General features: G+C 41.7%; 1 protein-coding gene across 1 annotated transcript in view; it reads left to right on the plus strand.

Moving 5' to 3' along the window:
• Positions 1-22,280, plus strand: part of LOC120526440 (anti-Muellerian hormone type-2 receptor-like) — an 88,226-nt gene that overhangs the window by 37,662 nt on the left and 28,284 nt on the right. The window contains exon 8 of the mRNA XM_039749611.1: positions 18,177-18,339. Coding sequence (XP_039605545.1) covers positions 18,177-18,339 — 163 coding nt within the window. The remainder of the gene's footprint in view (positions 1-18,176; positions 18,340-22,280) is intronic.

Below are 22,280 nucleotides of genomic sequence, written 5' to 3' on the forward strand. Positions count from 1 at the left end.
AATGCACCCAATTACATTTGGAAACCCTGAAATAGAAAGTCATATAGGGAAGTATCAAGTGTGTGTGCAGGATGAATACATCTATAGATATAAATAGTATGACTACATATTAAATATGCATCATGAATTTTACTACAAAGGACAAACCTGCCACTCTGTGGAATTCCTCTTTAATTACACGCAGAGGTTTATGGCCAGGGGACTGTACAAACGTGTGTAAGAAGTGTTTCAGTGCCAGACATACTGTGCGAACGGCTCTACACACAGTTGCCATTCCAACATGCTCTGCATCGCCCACACAAAAAATGCCCTGAGGCAAAAACCGAAGTGCTATGCACAGAATGTTTTCTGTGCTAAGCGCAGACCCGCGGTTTGTGACATGTGCAATATGCGGTGCCAAGAGATGGGTCAAGTAAATTAACGATTCTTTTGAAAACCGATAACGCTCTTTTAAAAAATCATTTGGAAATGAAAAGACATAAATACGCGGTCTTATTACTCTCTCCCCGCGGAAAAACCTCGGATAATTTGTGCTTCCACGTCCACAGGATCGTCATCAAAAGGGCACGCCATGCTCAGTAACCTTCTGAAACAAACTTACCCTGGAACATAACCTGCTCGGTGGCAGGTTATCTTCAGAGAGTAAGCTGCTATGGTTACATACATACCCAGAAAGTTACCTCCGTTTTTGGAACCGAAAGTTGAGGTTATCCACTAACTTACCCTTAAACTTACCCGGGTATGTCACATAACCTGCTTTCTGGAATACCCCTGGAGAGCTACACTGGCTGCAAGTTTTCATTCTAACTCTTTTCATAATTAGTGACCAGTTTGTGCTGCTAATTAACTATTTCCCTTTATTTTAATTGACTTTTCTTGAGATTCTGACCGCTGAATTGATTCTTTTTTTCCTTAAATGGCACTTAAACATAAATTTGATGTGAAGTGAGCCAACAGATGACCAATTAAGTTGGGGCCTCAAACTCCAACCAACTTCACTTTATTCAGTTTTTTAATTTGAAACCAATTCTCGTTGCTAATTAAACCGGTTATTTAATTCCACAGTGCACCATGGCAGACATTTCCAAAACTGTTGATTTTCTTTTTTAAGAGCGCTCGCTGTCAAAATGTTTTGTAGACCTGAGCAGATCAGCATTACTGAGGAGACCTTCACCTTTCTTTATTTTCAGTTATTGTGTGATGGACGCAGGTTGTTGTTTATGTGTTGGTTCATTGTGTGTCTTAATATTGTTTGGTTGCTAATTAAGGAAAAAAGAAACAATTAAGGGACCCGAGTCTTAAGTTGTGAATCAATTCAAATTAAGGCAAAGAGTTAATTAGCAGCAAAATCTGGTCACTAATTAAGAAAAGGGTTAGAATGAAAACCTGCAACCATAGTAGCTCTCCAGGGCTAGAGTTGGAGACCCCTGCTGTAGGGGCTCATGGAACATAAAATAGAGCGACCTTTGTCGTAAATACGTTTTTTTCATGTTGATTTATGGGTGAAACCATTGCTTTGTGTGCTTTTCTTAAATTGTGGTACTTGTGTACTAAACAGATGGCACGGGCAGCTAGAACCATTTTCTATTATTGTGACGCAATTCAGATTTTCGTTTTTAAGATTAGGTACCCAAAGGTGGCATTAACATTAGGGACCTATAGGCAACTAACTTTAAGGTTAGTATTTGTGGTTGGGGTAGGTCAGTCTAGTAATTTAAACTCCAAAAACTAAGGAACCGGGGCACCTGCCATCCGTGCTGTCCATTTAGTACCCAAGTACCAAAATTGTTTTGGGAAAATATTCAGCCCTGGAACAAAAGGGGAAACAAAAGTGCCCTAAAAGAGTTTATTCTCCTTGAGATGTTTCTAGGACTTGATTGACATCCACCTGTGGCAAACTGAACTGACTGGACACCATTTAGAAAGGCACACGTGGACCTGTGTATAGAAGGTCCGCAATTCATACTGCATGTCAGGACAAAAAGCAAAAAATGAAGTCCAAGGAACTCTCTTTGGACCTCCATCATTAAATTGTGGCAAGACAGAGATTAGAGAAAGGAGATGAAGCCATTTCTAAAGCTTCAAGGTTTTTCCCCCAAGGAGCACAGTGGCCTTGGTAACTCGGGAAATGGGGAAAAGTCTGGAACTACCAGGATTCTTCGAAGAGGTGGCCATCTGACTAAATTGAGTAACCGGACAAGAGCGACCCTAGTCAGGGCAGTGTCTAAGAACCCAGTGGTCACTTTAACAAGACATATGTCCTTCCAACAGGTGGTCCCATCTCAGCTGCAGTCTGTCAATCAGGTGCATATGACTGTCCATTTGGAGTTTGCTGAATTATTTTTAAAGGACTCTGAGACCACGAGAAACAAGATGCTCTGGTTTGATGAAACAATAACGGAACTCTTTGGGCAGAACTCCAAGCACTACGTGTGGTGAAGACCAGGCACTGCTCATTGCTTGCCTAATATACGATTCTGGGGGTGAAGCATGGTGGTGGTGGCATCATACCTTGGGGTGCTTCTAAGTGGAAGGGACAGGAAGACTGGCCAGAATTGAGAGAACGATGAATGCAGCCAAACACAGAAGTCCTTGAAATAAACCTGATCCAGAGTGCACGCTGCCTCAGACTGGGGTGACTTTCAGCACGACAATGACCTGAAGCATACAGCTAAGAAAACAATGGAGTGGCTTTAGGACAAGTCTGTGAGTGTCCTTGAGCTGCCCAGCCAAAGCCTACAGAACAAATTGAGGAGAGACCTGAAGATGATAGCTTAGAGGTGCTTCCTATCCAATCTAGTGGAGTTTGAGAGGATCTGCCAGGAAAAATGGGAAAACAAATACCCAAATCCAGGGGTGCAAAGCTTGTAGAGACTGACCCAAGAAGAATCACAGCTGGAACTGCTGATAAAGGGTCTGAATACTTTTTGTTTTTTAGTAAATTTGCAAACCTGTTATATACATTATTATATTATATTATATACATATACATGCATAAACATGTTTTCACTTTGTCATTATGGGTCATTGTATGTAGATTGATGGGAAAAACATTGCAGTTTTATCTGTTTAATATTAAATCTACAACACAAGAAAAGGGCAGAATGTGAAGGGGTCTGAATAAGTTATAATTCGACTGTATATAAATAGGAATAACACTATATTAGACAGATATATATCTGTAGATAGATGTTGTTTTGTCTTGGTAGAGTATTATATTGCTCTACTTTCCCCTTTTGTATTATTAATATGTAGCCGTTGTCAGAATGCCTCAAATCTCACAGACCGACCACTGTTTATAAGGTACTAGCAGAATACCCGCGCTTCGCAGCGGAGAAGTAGTGTGTTAAAGAAGGTATGAAAAAGAAAAGGAAAAATTTTAAAAATACCGTAACATGATTGTTAATGTAATTGTTTTGTGTATTTGGCGGCAGTGTCACGAAGTTGTTTTCGGTAGCTGCATCAGAAAATGTACCACAACGTCTGACACGCCTCCTTTTTACTGTTTTCTCACAGCTTGGATTGCTGCTGTCCTAATGGGTTTGAGTCTACTTATATATACATACATATATATACATACATCTATACATATATATATATACACGTACATATCTTCATATCTATATATATATATCTACATATAGACATATATATATATATACATACCTATTTACATCATATATACACACACATACATACATACACACACACAAATTATATATATGTGTGTGTGTATGTATGTATGTGTGTGTGTGTGTATATATATATATATATATATATATATATATATATATATATATAATGTAGATAGGTGTGTGTGTGTATATATATATATATACAGTACATATATATATATATATATATACACATACATACAAACATACACACAGGTATATATATGTGTATATATATGTATGTGTCTATATGTGTGTGTATAGCTTTGGTCACTGAGTGCAAGGGAAAAATAATAAAATATAGTCTATAAGTTATTAAACAGTAAAACATTAACGTTTGAAGAAGTACAGGTACATTGAGCACTACTGGAGTGATTGCGGGTAAACTACATTTTAAAGACTGTGTAACACAACAGGTAAGTAGTACTAACAGCAGCTAAAATGTATATGGATCATCTCTCGGTAGTAGATCCCTTTTGAAAGGCGCTACACGACGGCTGTGGTATAGAAATTACATTTTCTATGTGAACGTTCAAATTTGTGCCTCTGGTATTGTGCCTTACCGGCATTACCAGCAATTAAAGAAAATTAGTTTTGTGTCCTCTGCAGTGTTAAGAGAGAAAGGCTTTGGTTTGGGATAAAAGGAAAAAAGGTGTAAAGAAAGGAAAGTTGCCTTTTTCTTTTATATAGTGTAGAGAGATGTGTTCGCTGACGTTATGAGCGCCTTTTGGGGACAGTCGCGGTGGGTCTTGTGTAGACTTGTGAGACGTCCCTGCTATTAATCGGCTGTGATGGCACTGTCAGTCCTCCAATCCTGTGCGTGTCTTCATAATCCGAGCTGCCGACCTCGTAATCGTATACATTGAAAAGAAAGTGCGAAGCACCTTAATATTAGTTTGCCACGGTGTAGAAAAGGGGTTCCGTGTTTGCACTTGTCTGGACTATAGTGCAGGGGGAGGAAAAAAAAAATTAAAAGTGCTCACTATGACTTAAGGCAGAAGCGCAGTCAGCGTCTCAAAGGCCGGCACAGCTATGCACACGCGCTGGCTGCTCGACTTTTGCTGGGCAGGAGACCCCAGTTTTTGCAGACACGTTCATGATATCAAAAGTCTCAGCGCTCTTTGGAGGTCATTCATATATATATATATAGCAAAATACCCGCACCTTGGAGCGGAGAAGTAGTGTGTTAAAGAAGTAATGAAAAAGAAAAGGAAACATTTTAATAATAACGTAACGATTGACATTGTCATGAGTGTTGCTGTCATATATATGCTTGCCTAAATAAGTCACCCTCGCTTTGCTCTTACTTTTTTACCGTTCATTTAATAATGGCTAGTGGCGGAAAAATTATAAAATGGAAGGAGGATTACACTGAGTATGGCTTTACCAAAACAATTATTGATGGTGAATCGATTATTCATAAAGCTTGAATTGGTGATCTGTTTTTCTGTGTTAACCTCATATTTTTTCAGACTTCTTCTCAAACTAAGGTGGTGCGAGGGTAAAATGAATCGGGATGCGCTGATCAATGTAATCGGTGTACAGTACCAGGAAATCATGCATTGACAAAAGTTCCCCTTTGCTTGTAATGCAAAGTGTGATTAAATGCATTATTTTTTAACGCGTTATGGAGCACATGCATCGAAGCTCCTCAGCTGTGCTTGTGCTAAGAAAAGGAAAGATTTAAAAAATAACGTAACACGATTGTCAATGTGACCTTTTGTAAGTAGTGCCTGGAGGATTCAGTGTGTTGAAACTCTAGAGACAGCGTGTGTATTAACTTGTGGATTTTTCTGTGAGTATTTGGTGGCAGTGTGACGAAGTTGCTTCGAAAGACGGTGTTAGCCGCGGAGCTCAGCTCAGAGCGAAATGAGGTGAATGGGAGGGAGATGATGACGTGACTCCCCACCGCCTTAACTGTCAATCCCCACAAACACAGTCTCTCGAATTTGCATAAGCACAGCCCTTCACCTGCAATTTTAACTTAGTTACAAAGTGATCAAAACTCTCGTTTATATCCTGCGTCCTCTCATTAAACTTGTATCCCGCATTACCTGTGGGCATGTGAAACGCCAGCGGTAGCCTGTCTATGAACTTAATTTAAAGTTTAGGATTACATCGTGCTTTCTTTCCGAGTAGCAGCACTCATGAATATGGTTGTATATGTCACTCGCTCGCTTCTTATTGTTTCGCTGCCTTCTCAATTATATAATGCATGTTTTCTTCAGCGCTTTTTTGAGCTCTTCCTGGTTTTCTATGCACTGCGTTGACAGTCAGTTCACGTGATTACGTGGGAGGCGTGATGATGTCACATGAAACTCCGCCCCCCACGGCTTTTGTGCTCAACTCCATTACAGTAAATGGAGAAAAATACCTTCCAGTTATGACCATTACACATAGAATTTTGAAATGAAACCTGCCTAACTTTTGTAAGTAAGCTGTAAGGAATGAGCCTGCCAAATTTCAGCCTTCTACCCACACGGGAACTTGGAGAATTAGTGATGAGTCAGTGAGTCAGTCAGTCAGTCAGTGAGTCAGTCAGTCAGTGAGGGCTTTGCCTTTTATTAGTATAGATTATAGTATATAACTTCTCCCAAACTTCCCTTCTACATCTACAGCCTCAGGCAATTAGGTATAGTAAAAGACAAGCAGAAGTTAAGTTACACATAAAATAATGTATTATTGGTAATATTCATAACTAATAACAATATGCAAAATGCATGTGAATATTGGCAACCATACAACCTGATAAATGGTGATGTGTAGTTTCAGGCGGCACACAGACTTGTCTCTTGGTCATTTGTGGTCAGCTTTCATCAGAAAAGGATGCATGCCTGTCTCAATATGGCTGCCGAGCTGTGCTCTTCATTGTGTTGTTCTTTATAGTTCATGGTGTGATATGCTCATTTATCAGTTTGGTAAGAGAGAGAGTGAGGTTAAGCAAGCAAATGTATAGATTCTCTGTCCAACCCCTAAAGCCAATAGGGCGCCATGGTACTTAAAGGCTTCTAATACAAGTCAGTTCCAAACAGCCATACTTCAGACCAATGGGGGAATAGAACATCTTCACACCTGCCATCCACCAAAACCATATGTTAAGCTAAAGCTTGGCAATTAGGCAGCCTGGCTTTCCTATGGGGGTTGAAAGACTTTAGCAGAGAAATACTTGCCAAACTGGTTTAAGGCACTTCCCCCAAATCCTGTCGTAAAATTCAAAGATACCCATTCTCAAAAGGCAGGGGCAAACATGAATACTTCTCACTAATGTAACACCAATATTACATTGCTTTGCCTAAATTACATATAAAGACATACAAAATATTTATCAACTTGTATGCAAAATCTCACATCACAACAGATGTGAAAGGCACTATATAATAGATATTGTGAATGATATGCTGCGACACAGACACACAGACTCAGAAGTCCCAAAGCACACACATTTATTTACTTCCTTCTTAGCACAATGCACACAGTGCAAAAACCCCACAGTGCTCTCCGCTTCTCCTTCTCCTTAAGCTCTGTCTTCTACCTCCCGACTCTGGCTCCCCGAATGGAGTGAGGTGACCTCTTTTATACTGCACGTGGAAGTGCTCCAGGTGCTTTCTGATCAACTTCTGGCAGCACTTCCGAGTGTGGCGGCAGTGCTGCAGACCACGGCTCCGGAGTTGTCCAAGTGCCCCCTGGCCATGAACCCCAACAGGGTTCAGCTTCTAAGATCCAAGCCCGTGGCCCCAATGCAATCCAGGGGGGCTGCCCTCTCATTTCCCGGGGGAGGTACTGCTGTTGATATGGCCTCTCCCCTGGTCCTCGGCTCAGAAGAGCGTCCTAACTGGGCAAGGACCCCGATCGTCTATCATAATATATAGATATTGTGGCAGGAGGCTGGGGGCCAGATCCAGCCGATACGCCTGGAAGGACCTGAAGAAGAACTATACATTCCCTGGGCAATGAGGTGGCAACCACCCTGGATAACAAGGGGACCACGGGGAAGTAGCAGGGAGGCTAAAACTCGTGGGGGCCCGTGGCTACTGCCATGGGGCATCCCAAGTCTCATAAAGCCTGTGAGATCTACACTTCTGCCACACCTGGGAAGGTGGAGGAAGGACCTTCCAGCGACATCCGGAGTGCTTCCGGGTGCTCATGCGGCAGTTCTGCCACAGCAGGAAGTGCCGCTGGAAGAACGCCAGTGAGCACCTGCAGCACGTCCGAGTGACTATGAAGGTGGCCACCTTCCTACAGTTGGAGAGCAGGAGTCGGGAGCTGAAGGTGGATGAAGCTCCAGCGACAGGAGGAAGAAAGGCGGCCTATGGACATTTTAGAGGCCCGTATTGAGGGGTGTTTGGTGCAGGAGCACTGTGTGCTCTGCGGGACTGTGTTGGGACTTTGGGTGAGAATAAACATGTGTTTTATAACCCTGCTGGTGTTGGTCTGATGGTGTTCGGGCAACCTCTCACAATGGCATCCCAGATGGGACATTCTGCCTGGTTCAAGGCAGGGGCCTATCACTAAATAAATTTGTAAGAGTAGCCGGCACAGCAGCACGAGACACATGCGGTTTTGATGCGGCACGAGGAACGTGCGCTCCAATGACACACACACGTTTAGAAAGAAGAGTAGTCCTGTGGTTGGTCGCGTTAGGATCCTTGAGACACCGCACTTCCCGATGTGCAAGAAGATGGCCAGGCGCGAAAGCACGAGGCCCAAAGAAGCCCGTCGCCAATGACAGGATTGGCGGGCCTAAAGAACCGGCCAGACCATGGAAGCTGCCTCCAGACAAGAGGTTTCCCGAGGTAGGTAACAGACCCAGGCAAGGGTTGTCCTGGGACGTGTATCACGTTTTTCCAGGTGCCTACCTCATAGAGGGAAACCATCTGGAGGGGTTTGGCTGCCTGGAGGATGTCACTCCCGGAACCAACGGCAGGGTGAAGTCCAAGGAAGACCGGAGCCTGCTGTTGCGGAAAAGATCCCGGTTTAATAAGGAGTGCCTGGATTCCCAGCCCATGGGGAGTGGCCTGAGGAAGCAGGCTGAGGCAACGGGCCTTGAAGTCCCGTGTTATGCAGGTAAGGGGGCAGGGGTTGTGGACTGGGGCCCTGCGCATAGTGTAATGCGAGTTGGGGCGGTGAACCTTTCCACCTCCTCAGAGAACCCGAGTGAGTCTGCGCGGGTAGTGCAGTGTGGATGTGGCTCACGGCCGGCAGGTAAGGGCAAGCAGTATGCGAGTTGTCTGCTGGCTGACTTAATTTCTGTGCTTGCGGCCATTTTTGAGCTGGAGGAGGTCCTTCAGCAGATCCGGTCGTTTTTGCAGGTGATCCGTGGCCTCTGAGAGACTATCCAGAAGCTGGAGGAGAAGGCACTCATGCCTCTAAGAACGCTGCGAGGGTGAGCGGAGTGGCACGGCTCTGAGTTCTCCAGTCGGAGTGACGTGGCGGTACAGGTAAGTGAGACCTGTACTGTACATGAAAGAGGACGGCTGAGCAAAGGGGGGCTGGTATCATTTCGTTCCGGTTACTCAAGTAGCCAGGCCTCCTACAGTGGACGCGGTGTGAGTGGCCAATCGTATCATAGGGGCGAGTCCGGTGCAGAGGAGTCGGCTGGTGAGTGCCGGTTGCCGAAGCATACCACTCCAAAAGCCAGCGGCAGCCTCACTGAGGTCCACAGGGACACAGATGGCACGGGGTCTCTTTTTGTCCCATAAAGAGACCCACACCGTCCTTGCGTCCCATAGTAGAAGGAGGAGGAACTGGAGACAGAGGTCCAGACCGCCTGACAAGTGGCAGGCTGGGCCCATGCGCCCACCTGCTGTCAAGAGCCGCCCTCTGTGGGTGCAGAGGGAATCCCCGAGCCTGGCTGGGGACTGGGCGAAGCACAGAAACCCGTCATGTTGACGTGTCCAGAGGGGAGATCCAAGGACTTAACTGTAAATAATAATTGTAACTAATACTTGTACAAATAAACGTGTGTGTGTTGTGGACACTGCGTTGTCGTGTCTGTCTGTGGCCGGGCTAGCTCTTACAATATATATATATATATATATATATATATATATATATATATATATATATATATATATATATATATGAAAGGCACTAGATTGATAGATAGATAGATATAAAAGGCACTGTATAATAGATAGATATGAAAATTGGGCAATTAGTAATGAATATTAATGGATGGATAATTTGTAAAATTTACACAAGTATTTTACCTAAGAACCTGTCACAGCACTCTGTGGCCGCACTCAATGAAAAGCACTACACAAAAACAAACCAAATTGAATTTGAAAGTCCTTATACAACAAACTTGTAGATAGTAAATTAACTATATAATAGATAAATAGATAGATAGATACTTTATTAATATAGAAGTTATGAAAAATGCTATGTTAGATAGGAAGGTGCTTTATAAAATAAACAGATAAATATATAAGGCACTATACAATAGATTTGTGGATAGATATAGACACTATATTGAAGAGATTGATATAAAAGATACTGTATATGACTTAGGCAGGAGATGTGGTATACAAGATAGATATAAGGTAAGATAGGCACTATATTAGATACTGTGTATATGTGCATATATGAATATCCTAATAATATGCGGTATATAGCGGGTTGGATAATGGATAGATGGATGGATGGATGGATTTTTCTTTGTGACAGACAGCGAAACTGAAACCTTGGCACTTGGCAGATATTCCCACAAAATATTATTTTTTTTAATATTAATCATATTACATTTGCCGCTTTTAACCCGTGTTTTCCATGTGTCTGTTTATTGGTCAGCTTGTTTGTATGCTCACTTGTGTCGTTGTAAAGAGCCACACCGCTTCTTCACGGCCACACCGCCCTGAATTCTCCTGATCTGAATACCGCTTGGAATTATTTCGAGTACTGCAACTGTTCGTTCGTTTTCTTGCCAGCAGGCGGCGACATTTTCTCGTTATCATTCTCTACTATTCGATATTTTAAGGCAGAACTAAAATGGGGGGAAAATAAACTAATAAAATAATTTCCATTCATAAATGAAAGTTCATGAATTAAAACTAAAAAGAGGAAATTAATAATTAGCATGAGTCTTTTTTTTTCCATACAGATTTGACTTTTGCATCCTGATAAGTTAAAAAATAAAATTTCATAATAATACTATATTAAAAATCTTAATGTCCACAATACTCTGTAGGTCAGGGGTGCCCAACTCTGGTCTTGGAGCGCTACTGTGGCTGCAGGTTTTCATTCTGACCTTTTTCTTAATTACCTACCACTAATCAGCTCTTTTTCCCTTCATTTTGATTAACTTGTTTTTTACGATTCAAACCTCTCACTTGCTTCTTTCTTCTTTAAACGGCATCCAAAATAAAATGAGATGTGAAGTTAATGAGCCAGAAGACGACCAGCCAAGCCTGGGCCTCAAACTCCAACCGAATTCACTCCAACAAGCTACGAAGCCGATTCTTGTTGTTAGTTACTCGCGTCATTTAATTCCATGACCTGCTGGACTCTCATTCTGCCACAGCAGACATTTTCAAAACTGGCGACTTTTTTTATTCTAAGCGCACCATCAAAATGTTTTGTGAGACTGAGTGGATCTTTTTTTATCTCAATTCAGAAAAAAAAATAATAATTAAGGGGTCTAAGTCGTGAATAGCAAATCAATTACGATTAAGGCAAAAGGGATAGCAGTAAAAAAAGGTCACTAATTAAGAAAAGGGGTAGAATGATAGGTAGCCCTCAAGAACCGGAATTCGAAACGCCTGTTTTAGACACTTAAAGAATAATTTAAAGCCGTTTGAATTAGGAAAAAGCTGCTAAAAAAAAAAAAAAAAACTTGACCAATCTGAAGCTTAGCCATTGAATGCGAAAGTTATTCAAAGTGCGTACATGTTTTGCATAGGAGAGGCACTGCCTTCTTTGCTTTTTAACTAAAAGACATCCAACATCCAAAGTGTGTATAGTAATCAGGCCGCCTATTCCAATGTCAAGTTGCAAGTGTTATGCCGAACCAGTAGGATTTTTATTTTTATTTTTTTTTTTTACTTCAGGACCAGAAGATAAAACAAGAACAAAACGGGGTCCATGCGAGGGTCAGAATTAAAGAGTCAACCCGATCTTTCACCAAGCCAGAAACGTGGGACAAGAATCAGAAAGGAAAACCTGAAATTAATTCGGAATAGCAAGAAGGAAAATACTGTTAAGTCTTTTAGTTTTATCTAAAACACGGATATCCGCACGGCTCATGCAGCTTTTTATTTATTTATTTTTACTTAAAAATATTACAAAATACAAACAACAGTATATAATTCTTACAAATACCATAAATCTGGGGTGCAACACGTACACATATATAGGCTTAAAATAAGTAAACACATTTATACAGAGGCACATGGTGGCACGGTGGGTAAGTGGGTTGTGCTGCTGCCTCGCAGTTAGGAGACCTGAGTTTGGTTCCTGGGTCCTCCCTGCGTGGAGTTTGCATGTTCTCCCCGTGTCTGCGTGAGTTTCCTCCCACAGTCCAAAGACATGCAGGTTAAGTGCATTGGTGATTATAGATTGTCCCTAAGTGTGTGTGGGTGTGTGTGCCCCCTGCGGTGGGCTGGTGCCCTGCCCGGGGTTTGTTTCCTGTCTTGGCTGGGATTGGCTCTAGCAGACCCTCGTGACCCTGTAGTTAAGATATAGCGGGTTGGATAATAGATGAATGGATATTACAAAATACACTCAACAATATATAATTCTTACAAATACCATTAATCTGGGGTGCAACACGTACACAATATATAGGCTTTAAAAAAGTGAAAACGTTTATACAGAGGCAAAGGGCGGCACGGTGGCGCAGTGGTAGCGCTACTGCATTGCAGTAAGGAGACCTGGGTTCGCTTCCCGGGTCCTCCCTGCGTGGAGTTTGCACGTTCTCCCCATGTCTGCGTGGGTTTCCTGACCTTGTGTTAGGATATAGCGGGTTGGACAATGTCTGACTGACAGAGGCACAGTATACAGTTATGTCAGGTTTAAATTTCAGTGCATTCACACTATCCTGTGGTCTCAAAGCTTTGGTGTTCTTGCAGCCGTTTATTGATTGGAGGTAATGATTAAGTTCAGTCCTACAAATGTTATAGTGTGGTTTTCCTTTAGAGCATTTCATTTTATGAATATGATATTGTCCAAGAATCATTAACATATTTATCAGATATCTTATCTCGGGATTAACATAATTCATTTTTAAATATATTGGTCCATGAGAAAGTGGCCCACCTCCACCGAGACGACTGAATTACGTGTTGAAGAGAAAAATGGTCATATTTGGTCCCCGCATTTACAGAAGATGCTGAAAGTGATCTCTTTGTGCTTCAATACATCTCTGTGCCCGTTTCATCACATTCACTCTTTGCAGCGTCATGGGAGCGACTGGAGGCGGGCCACTTTTTTATGGACCACCCTGTATATCACTATCATTTAAGTTTGATACAAGAATAACAGAGTAATTGAGCAAGTTTTGTAAATCTGCCCAGAACATTTAGGGGTCTGAGCCATGTCAATTAAAAACGAAGGCAAAACAAGTTAATCAGCAGCAAAAACAGCTCACTGATTAAGAAGATGGTTAGAATGAAAACCTGCAGCCCACCAGGACCGGAGTTGGACACCCCTGTTTTAGAGTATTGACATTCCCAGAAAAGACAAGATAATGTTTCTGGAGGGTGGCACAGTGGCGCAGTGGGTAGTGCTGCTGCCTTGCAGTTAGGAGACCTGGGTTCGCTTCCCACTTGCGTGTTCTCCCCGTGTCTGTGTGGGTTTCCTCCAGGTACTCTGGTTTCTTCCCACAGTCCAAAGACATGCAGGTTAAGTGCATTGGCGATCCTAAATTGTGCTTTGTGTGTGTGTGTGTGCCCTGTGGTGGGCTGCCGCCCTGCCCAGGGTTTGTTTTCTGCCTTGCACCCTGTGTTGGCTGGGATTGGCTCCAGCAGACCCCCATGACCCTGTAGTTAGGATATAGCGGGTTGGATAATGGATGGATATTTCTGGATCTTTCTCAATATACCTTTGTCATCGGTTTCAGTCTTAAATCTGTGTGCAATACAAACTTGAACAGGGCAAAATATGCAGTATGTGTCACTTTAAAAGAAACCTCTTTCACCTTATTCGTGATGTAATATTTGTTAGGTAATAATCACATTTTATTCCAATCAATACTTTCTAATTTAGCACTCCATCTCAGAACTACAGTAGGAGTAAATGACTGGCAAATAATGTTCCTAATATGTTTATTATTACATTTGAGAGTTCTAATATCAATTCCATCTAAAAGAAGGGATGAGGTGAAATATGTGGCATCTACAGCAAGAGACCCCATGAGACCCCACCAACTGAATAACATTTTGGGGAGTAACTTTTCTTATAATACTGTACCAAATTCATAATGAGAGATTGTAACACTATACTTAATAAATTCTTCATAGCTGAACAATTTCCCTTCTTTGTTAATAATCTGCTTCACAAATAAAATATTATTTTCAAATATATTTTTTAAAAAATATAGGTTTATTTTGGAATTTTATATCCTTATTATTCCATATGGTATATTTCAATATTTATGATTATAAATTAGTATCCAAACTGAAAGAACCTGTTTATGAAAATTGGACGATTTTCAAAGTTTAAGAACAAATTCCAATCCCCCTACCTGAAGACTAAATTAAGGAATACGTGCCAGATTTGTGTTTCATTATTGAGAAAATGTTGTAAGCATTTCATTTTAAATAAAATATTAGAGGTTTTACAATTAAGAATATTTATTTTGGGTCAAAATATTATCTCTTTCTTTAAATAGTGAGGCGTGTTTTTCCATATAAAATTAAATAATTTGGTGTCTATGGCTTTGATCACAGCCAAAGGTTCACTCAAAGCGGGTGACGTGTATACCAACCTTGACAAACCTTCCGATTTAGACAGCAGAATTCATCCATTCCGTGAAGAATCTCTGAGTAACTAAGTATTAAACATTTTCTCATTTTTTCTTTTCTAAAATTGGACAGAAATTTAGAATGGCCCGTTCTTTTTGATTTTGACATATTTTCTCGCCTAGATACATTATAGTGTATTTCAGGGGAATCTCACAAATAGTTTCCGTTTTACAGTTTCTAAGCGCAAATAACTCGCATTTATTTATATTAAGTGTCTGACCAGACCATTCAGAAAACGATCTTAAAAAATCTACAGCTTTTTGGATCTCTATCTGGTCTCTGAGAAAAATGGCAATATACCCCATCTGCGGACTGTGCACCTCCAGAGGTCCACTCCATTGAGGAGGTTCTCGCTTTATGTTATACGTCAGTGATAACGCCTGGTTGCACTATGGTTAAGATCAGGACTGGGAGAGGGTTATCTGACTCGAGTCAAGTAAACCAAGTGATGAAAGCCTGCAATTCAATTGGCTGTAAAGTGGAGCTACTGAATCGTGGTGCCGTGTGCCGATGACGTCACAAGAGTGCGTACCCTGTTCTGGGAGGTTGCCGCCATAGACATAGAATTACTAGATGCCGCATGACCAGCAGCATCGTACGTCAATGTCGCCGCCATATTGCGAGTGGCACTGCTGTGGAGTGAAATAATGGATAAAGATGCCTCACACATGTGCTGCTTGGGATTGCACAAACCGCTGTACGCTCCAAACCAGATCCTGGGGGGATTACATTTCATAGGTAAGGCTGAACAGTTGTTTTGGTTATATTTGGCGATTAGAAAATGTATAATCGTAACGCTCAAAGTCACCTTACAATAAAATTAAACATTAGTAAAAATAAAACAAGAGAATGATAAATCAAAAAGCAGTAATTAGCAAACAAACAAAGATAACTGACACTAACAGTGCAAAATTCACAATTGGTATGCTAGTTTGAAAAGATAAGTTTTGAGGGCAGTTTTAAAATGTGTTATTGAATCGAGCTGATGTATATGAGAGAGAAGAGAATTCCCGAGTTGAGGAGCTCTATGAGAGACACTCGAGCTGCCATAGCACAGAGTTTGATGTGTGGTACAGAAAGTAGAGCTGCAGATGAGGATCCGAGTGAGCGAGACGAGTGAAGTCTGTAGGAGATCAGTGAGGCTCTGGAGAGCTTTAAATGTTAAGAGCGGTATTTAGTATTGTATTCTGTAGTGAACAGGGCGCCAGTTAAGCTGAGAGAATAGGTGTAGTATGTTCAGTGGATTTAGAACAGCAGGTTAATATCCTGGCAGCAGAATTCTGAATAAGTTGTAAGCGATGGATACGTCTTTTTGTGGGATGACAGATAGAATAGCATTACAGTAATCTACACGTGAGATGACTCGGGCATTAACCAATACGTCAGTAGCCTACTGTGTTGCCTAAGAACAGGACGAAGTCTAGAAATGTTTCGGAGTTGGAAAAAGGCAGTCCGAGAAATGTTACTTATATGGGAGGAATTATTTAATATTATTATTATTTATAATAATAATAATGGCAATTATTAAATAATAATTAGTGTATAAATAGATATAAATAATTGCATTTAAACGATTTGCCAAAATCTGTTGTATGTAAACGATACTGTTTTAAATGTTATTGTTTTTTCATCAGAAAACCCGGTTTCCACGTCTACCTGCATTAGTTTAAATGGCACTTTTTCCACTCGCAATATTGCGGACGCGCTGACGTATCGTGTCAACTGGGCAACACAATGAATGCGTCGTCTACCTATATATATATGTCTATGGTCCCGGCCACCCGTCAATATTGAAGAAAATTCCAACTGCATCAGCACAACAACAACAACAACATTTATTTATATAGCACATTTTCATACAAACAGTAGCTCAAAGTGCTTTACATATTAAAGAATAGAAAAATGAAAGAAACACAATTATAAAACAAAATAAATCAACATTAACATCGAATAAGAGTAAGGTTCAATGGCCAGGGGGGACAGAAAAAACAAAAAAACTCCAGACGGCTGGAGAAAAAATAAAATCTGTAGGGATTCCAGACCATGAGACCGCCCAGTCCCCTCTGGGCATTCTACCTAACATAAATGAAACAGTCCTCTTTGGAATTAGGATTCTCACGGAAGGGCTTGAGGATGATGATGGTCACGTAGACTTCTGCCTTTTAATCCATCCATCATTGTTGGAGCATCATGATGCTTTGAATAGGTGGTGGAGGCGCAGGCCACCACCACAAAGAAACCGGAAAAAGAAACAGAAAAGAGAGTTGGGGTCAGTACCGATTTTAGAGCCACCATGAATAGTTATTTTGAGGAGATTGAACATCAGGAACATCAGGAACGAACTAGAACGAAATTAACAGCTTAATTACCTTATTTATCCTCAGAGACCTAAAAATGCCTCAGAATGTTGTAAAAAATAATAAAGGACATCAATTACAATAGCAGGGAGACCAATGTCAGAGCGGCGATGCGTCGCTCGAAATGTACCATTTTCCTGCAATTACTTTTTAAAGTTTTCTTTTGAAGAAAAGCCAAATTCTAGATTACAGTGAACTGAAAAATAAAATCTAAATATCTTCATTGGAAGAGTAACACTGCAACTGTTGCTGGCCTCAGGCCTGGGGGAAACTGGACCAGGAATAATCCACTGTTGCTACAACGTGTAGCCACAGCGTGATATGGTGTCAAAGCATAAAATAAGCAGGCATCAGTCTGGAATCTCTCACCATACCTTCTGTTTTTTATTCTCACTTACCCAGAGATACATAACTGCTCCAATATCAACATAACGATTGGATAAATAATCAAACACACCAATTTCCTTTGGCTAAACAATGGTATTGTTGCTTACTATCAAGATGTATATATGCTGATTAGAGACCAATGTCCCCAGAACTCGTTAATCTTCAAAGAAGTAAATACAAACATTTTCTTAGGATGCAGGCAGCTCTGTTATCACAATACTGTACAGCATGATGATGAGATACCAGTTAAAGCAGTCTGATCTTCAAAGCAGGTGAGTCTTTTGTAAGACCGGTAAATGTCTACGTATGTCCTGAAGATAGCTACCAACAATAACCTGTAGATAGATAGATAGATAGATACTTTATTAATCCCAAGGGGAAATTCACATAATCCAGCAGCAGTATACTGATACAAAGAAACAATATTAAATTAAATAGTAATAAAAATTAAAAAATGAAAAAAAAAAAAAATTAAATTAGTGATAGCATGAAAAAAAATAAAAATAACAAAATAAAAATTCCTGTAACAGGATAACTTAGAAAGCTTGCCTTTTCATTTATCCCAGTCTCAAGCAAAGGGTGTCAATTGCCCCTTCATCTATTGGCCTTTCCATTTTTTTATTAACGTGTTTTTTTTCTCTCTAAAAGCAACACACACAAATGTCCTTTCTTTAAAACGCCAATTTCTAGCCCATTATATAATCGGCTACTTTAATCAACTACTGTTTACTTTCTATGAAGCCAACGACCCCCTCACTCCGCAAGCCCACTGATGATTTTTGTGTTTTTTCTCTTCGCAGGTTTGTACAAGCCGGCCATAGCCCACCGGGATCTGAGCAGCACAAATGTGGTGGTCAAGGCTGACCGAACCTGCGCCCTCTCCGATTTTGAGTCGGCAGCCATACTCTACCCTCGTGGTGCAGCCAAGGATGGACTAAATGTGACAAACCTGCACGAGGTGACGTGAGCGTCCATTTGAGGGTTGGGAGGTCGGGCTGATGGTGAATTGGGGTGCAGGAGTCGATCACCAAAGGCAGTGGGCTGCAGGGTATGGAGGAATATTTTAGAGAAATGTAGAAATACACAAATTTATACTAATAAAAGGCACTGACTGACTGACTGACTGGCTGACTCACTCAATACTAATTCTCCAACTTCCCGTGTAGGTAGAAGGCTGAAATTTGGCAGGCTCATTCCTTACAGGTTACTTACAAAGGTTAGGCAGGTTTCATTTCTACGCATAACGGTCATAACTGGAACCTGCTTACGTACATACTGTATATACGGCCGTAGCCTGCAGTTCGGTCGCCGTGTGAGGCGGAGTTGCGTCCCTCATCGTCACGCCTCCCACATAATTGAGTGCCTGCCCATATAAGGCCGTCCGTCGGCAGCTATCCAATAGACACGCTGCCGCTAAATATTCGCGGGTGAAGGACTGTGCTTATGCAAACGAAGATGAGATAGTCAGGGTGGTGTTTGGCACAAACTCAGCGAAAGTGTGAGAGAAACTTTTAAGTGCCGGGTCTTAGCTAACATTAAATAAAACCATGGACATCGCAACATCACACGAGATAGCACAAGCACAGCTGAGAACCTTCGATGCATGTACTACGAACGGCTCACGTGAGCTGACTGTGAATGCAGTACTCCGACAAAAAGCAACGGCTCCAATGAGCGCTGAAAAAAAAAAACATATTACACAATTGAGGAGGCAGCAAAATAATATAAAGCGAGTGACGCATACAAGCATATTCATAAGTGCAGCTACTGCGGAAACAAAGCACACGGTGGAAACCTTAACTTTAAATTAAGTTCATAGACAGGCTGCCGCTGGCGTTTGTCATGCCTACGATGAATATGATATTCGTGAGATACAAGTTTAATGAGAAGACGCAGGGTATAAACGAGACTTCGGATCACTTTACAACGGAGTTAAAATTGCTGGTGAAGGACTGTGCTTATGCAAACGAATAGGAAAGCAAGATATAAAGCTTAACTTTAAATTAGGTTCATGGACACACTGCCGCTGGTGTTTGTCATGCCTACGATGAATATGATATTCGTGAGATACAAGTTTAATCAGAGGATGCAGGGCATAAACAAGACTTATGATCACTTTGTAACGGAGTTAAAATTGCTGGTGAAGGACTGTGCTTATGCAAATGAAGATGAGATGGTCAAGGATAGAATAGCGTTTGGCGCAAACTCAGCAAAAGTGCAAGAGAAACTTTTAAGTGCCGGGTCTGAGCTAACATTAAATAAAGCCGTGGACATTGCAACATCACAGAAACCTGTTATCTTTACAACGGTTGACAAACATGAAATGTAACTTGAACACAACACATCCTCCAAATACGAACCTGATTGAAAGTAATAATGATAATTGTGAACTTTGCCCGGACACAGACAGGCGGACATCTTGTTTAAAACACCACCACACGTTTATTATACAAAATATTTACAATAATAGGTCACTAAGACCCCAGCCAATGGTCACTCAGACCTCAGTCACGTGCACAAACCCCAAAACAGTCACAGTCCTGGCCACAATGCCTTGTCTTCAGGCCGCCTCCACAACTCCTCTTGCCTCGTCCTTCTTCCACCCGACTCTAGCCCCGAATGAATGGAGACAGCCCCTTTTATAGATGACCCGGATGAGCACCTGGTGTTCCCGGCATTCCTTCTCTGACCACGCCCCAGCGTGGCGGAAGTGTCGGCTGTCCTCCCGGCTGCTCTCCGGGCATCCTCCAAAGTCTTCCCCCCAGCACTTCCTGGTGTGGCGGGAGTGCTGGGGAAACAAGTCCCCAAGGCATTGGGGCGCCTCCCGGCGGTGACCACGGGCTCCTACAGGGAAGGGCTTCCATGCCCTTGACCCGTGGCCCCCAAAGCAACCCGGAAGGCAAACCCCACGTGATCCAGGCAGGGCTCTGACCCTCTTCCGGTCCCTCCTGGCGTCCTGGCCGGGTCATGGCCCCTGGCATCCCTGACATAATCAAATCCTTGATGACAGCAACACTCATAACACTCACAAAACAATTACATTGACAATCGTGTTACGTTATTTTCAAAATGTTTCCTTTTCTTTTTCATAACTTCTTTAACACACTACACGAAGCGCGGGTATTTTGCTAGTAAATTAATATATTGTGAAATGTGACAATAGATAAACAAAAAATACAATGATACATCAGGCTAAATATTTAAATGTGCCATAAATATATTTTTGTTGCTTATTTCTTTTATGTATTTATTGAACTATTTCTTCAGTTTTCATTAGTGGCACCACATGCAACATGAAATATGACTTGAAATAAAGCCTGTCACTCTCACCTGTCAAAGATGACAAGGTGGGCTCTAGTGAGTCCTGTATTTAGATTAGTGAACTGTCAGTAGTGTACACTAGTGGCTCTCAACCTGTGGGGCGGGCGTGAAGTAACAAAAATGGGGGCGCGAAGATGTGAAAAAAAGAAAACAAGAATCAAAAATATGAAAAAAAACATCTGTTGAAAGCAAAACAAATTAACCAAAACTACATTCTGATACTAGAACAATAAATATAGAGTTAGATAAATGTCGATAAAAGTTAAGTAGGTATAATAAAATATGCATCTTCATTTCAAAAAAATGTTAGGGGGGGCGCGATTAAAACTGTTATGAAAACTCGGGTCGCAAATACTTAAAGGGTGAGAAACGCTGGTGTACACATAAATCCACAGCCGTCAATTACTACAACAACAGCAACAACATTTATTTCTATAGCACATTTTCATACAAATAATGTAGCTCAAAGTGCTTTACATGATGAAGAAAAAGAGAAAAAAAAGACAAAGTAAGAATTAAAATAAGACACAACTCATTAACATAGAATAAAAGTAAGGTCCGATGGCCAGGGAGGACAGAACAAACCAAAAAAACTCCAGACGGCTGGAGAAAAAATAAAACCTGCAGGGGTCCCAGGCCATGAGACAGCCCAGCCCCCTCTATGGAGTACACCACACTCCAGACATAGATGCCTGCCGATGAATTCAGAGTTTCTTGAATTAAAGGGGCAGCTTCACAAAGGGCAGAGTGGTGGCTCTGAGGCTGGGGATCTGTGCTATTCCCTTCAACACCATCCAACCTCTGCTCCTTAGAGACAAGCTGACTGAGATGGGAGTAGACTCACACCTGGTGGCATGGATTGTGAACTATCTTACAGACAGACCTCAATATGTGCGTCTTGGGAACTGCAGGTCTGACATTGTGTGCAGCAATACAGGGGCGTCGCATGGGACTGTACTTTCTCCGGTCCTGTTCAATCTAAATACATCAGACTTCCAATATGACTCGGAGTCCTGTCACGTGCAAAAGTTCGCTGATGACACTGCTATGGTGGGCTGCATCAGGAGTGGGCAGGAGGAGGAGTACAGAAAGTTAATCAAAGACTTTGTTAAATGGTGCGACTCAAACCACTTACACCTTAACACCAGCAAGACCAAGGAGCTGGTGATGGATTTTAGGAGGCCCAGGCCCCTCATGGACCCTGTGATCATCAGAGGTGACTGTGTGCAGAGGGTGCAGACCTATAAATATCTGGGAGTGCAGCTGGATGACAAATTGGACTGGACCGCCAATACTGATGCTCTATGTAAGAAAGGTCAGAGCAGACTATAATTTCTGAGAAGGTTGGCATCCTTCAACATCTGCAGTAAGATGCTGCAGATGTTCTACCAGACGGTTGTGGCGAGTGCCCTCTTCTACGCGGTGGTGTGCTGGGGTGGCAGCATAAAGATGAAGGACGCCTCACGCCTGGACAAACTTGTTAAGAAGGCAGGCTCTATTGTAGGATTAAAGTTGGACAGTTTAACATCTTTGGCAGAGCGACGGGCACTAAGCAAACTCCTGTCAATCATGAAGAATCCACT

The sequence above is a fragment of the Polypterus senegalus genome, chromosome 3 (assembly GCF_016835505.1).
Source record: "Polypterus senegalus isolate Bchr_013 chromosome 3, ASM1683550v1, whole genome shotgun sequence".
Classification (NCBI taxonomy): Eukaryota; Metazoa; Chordata; class Cladistia; order Polypteriformes; family Polypteridae; genus Polypterus; species Polypterus senegalus.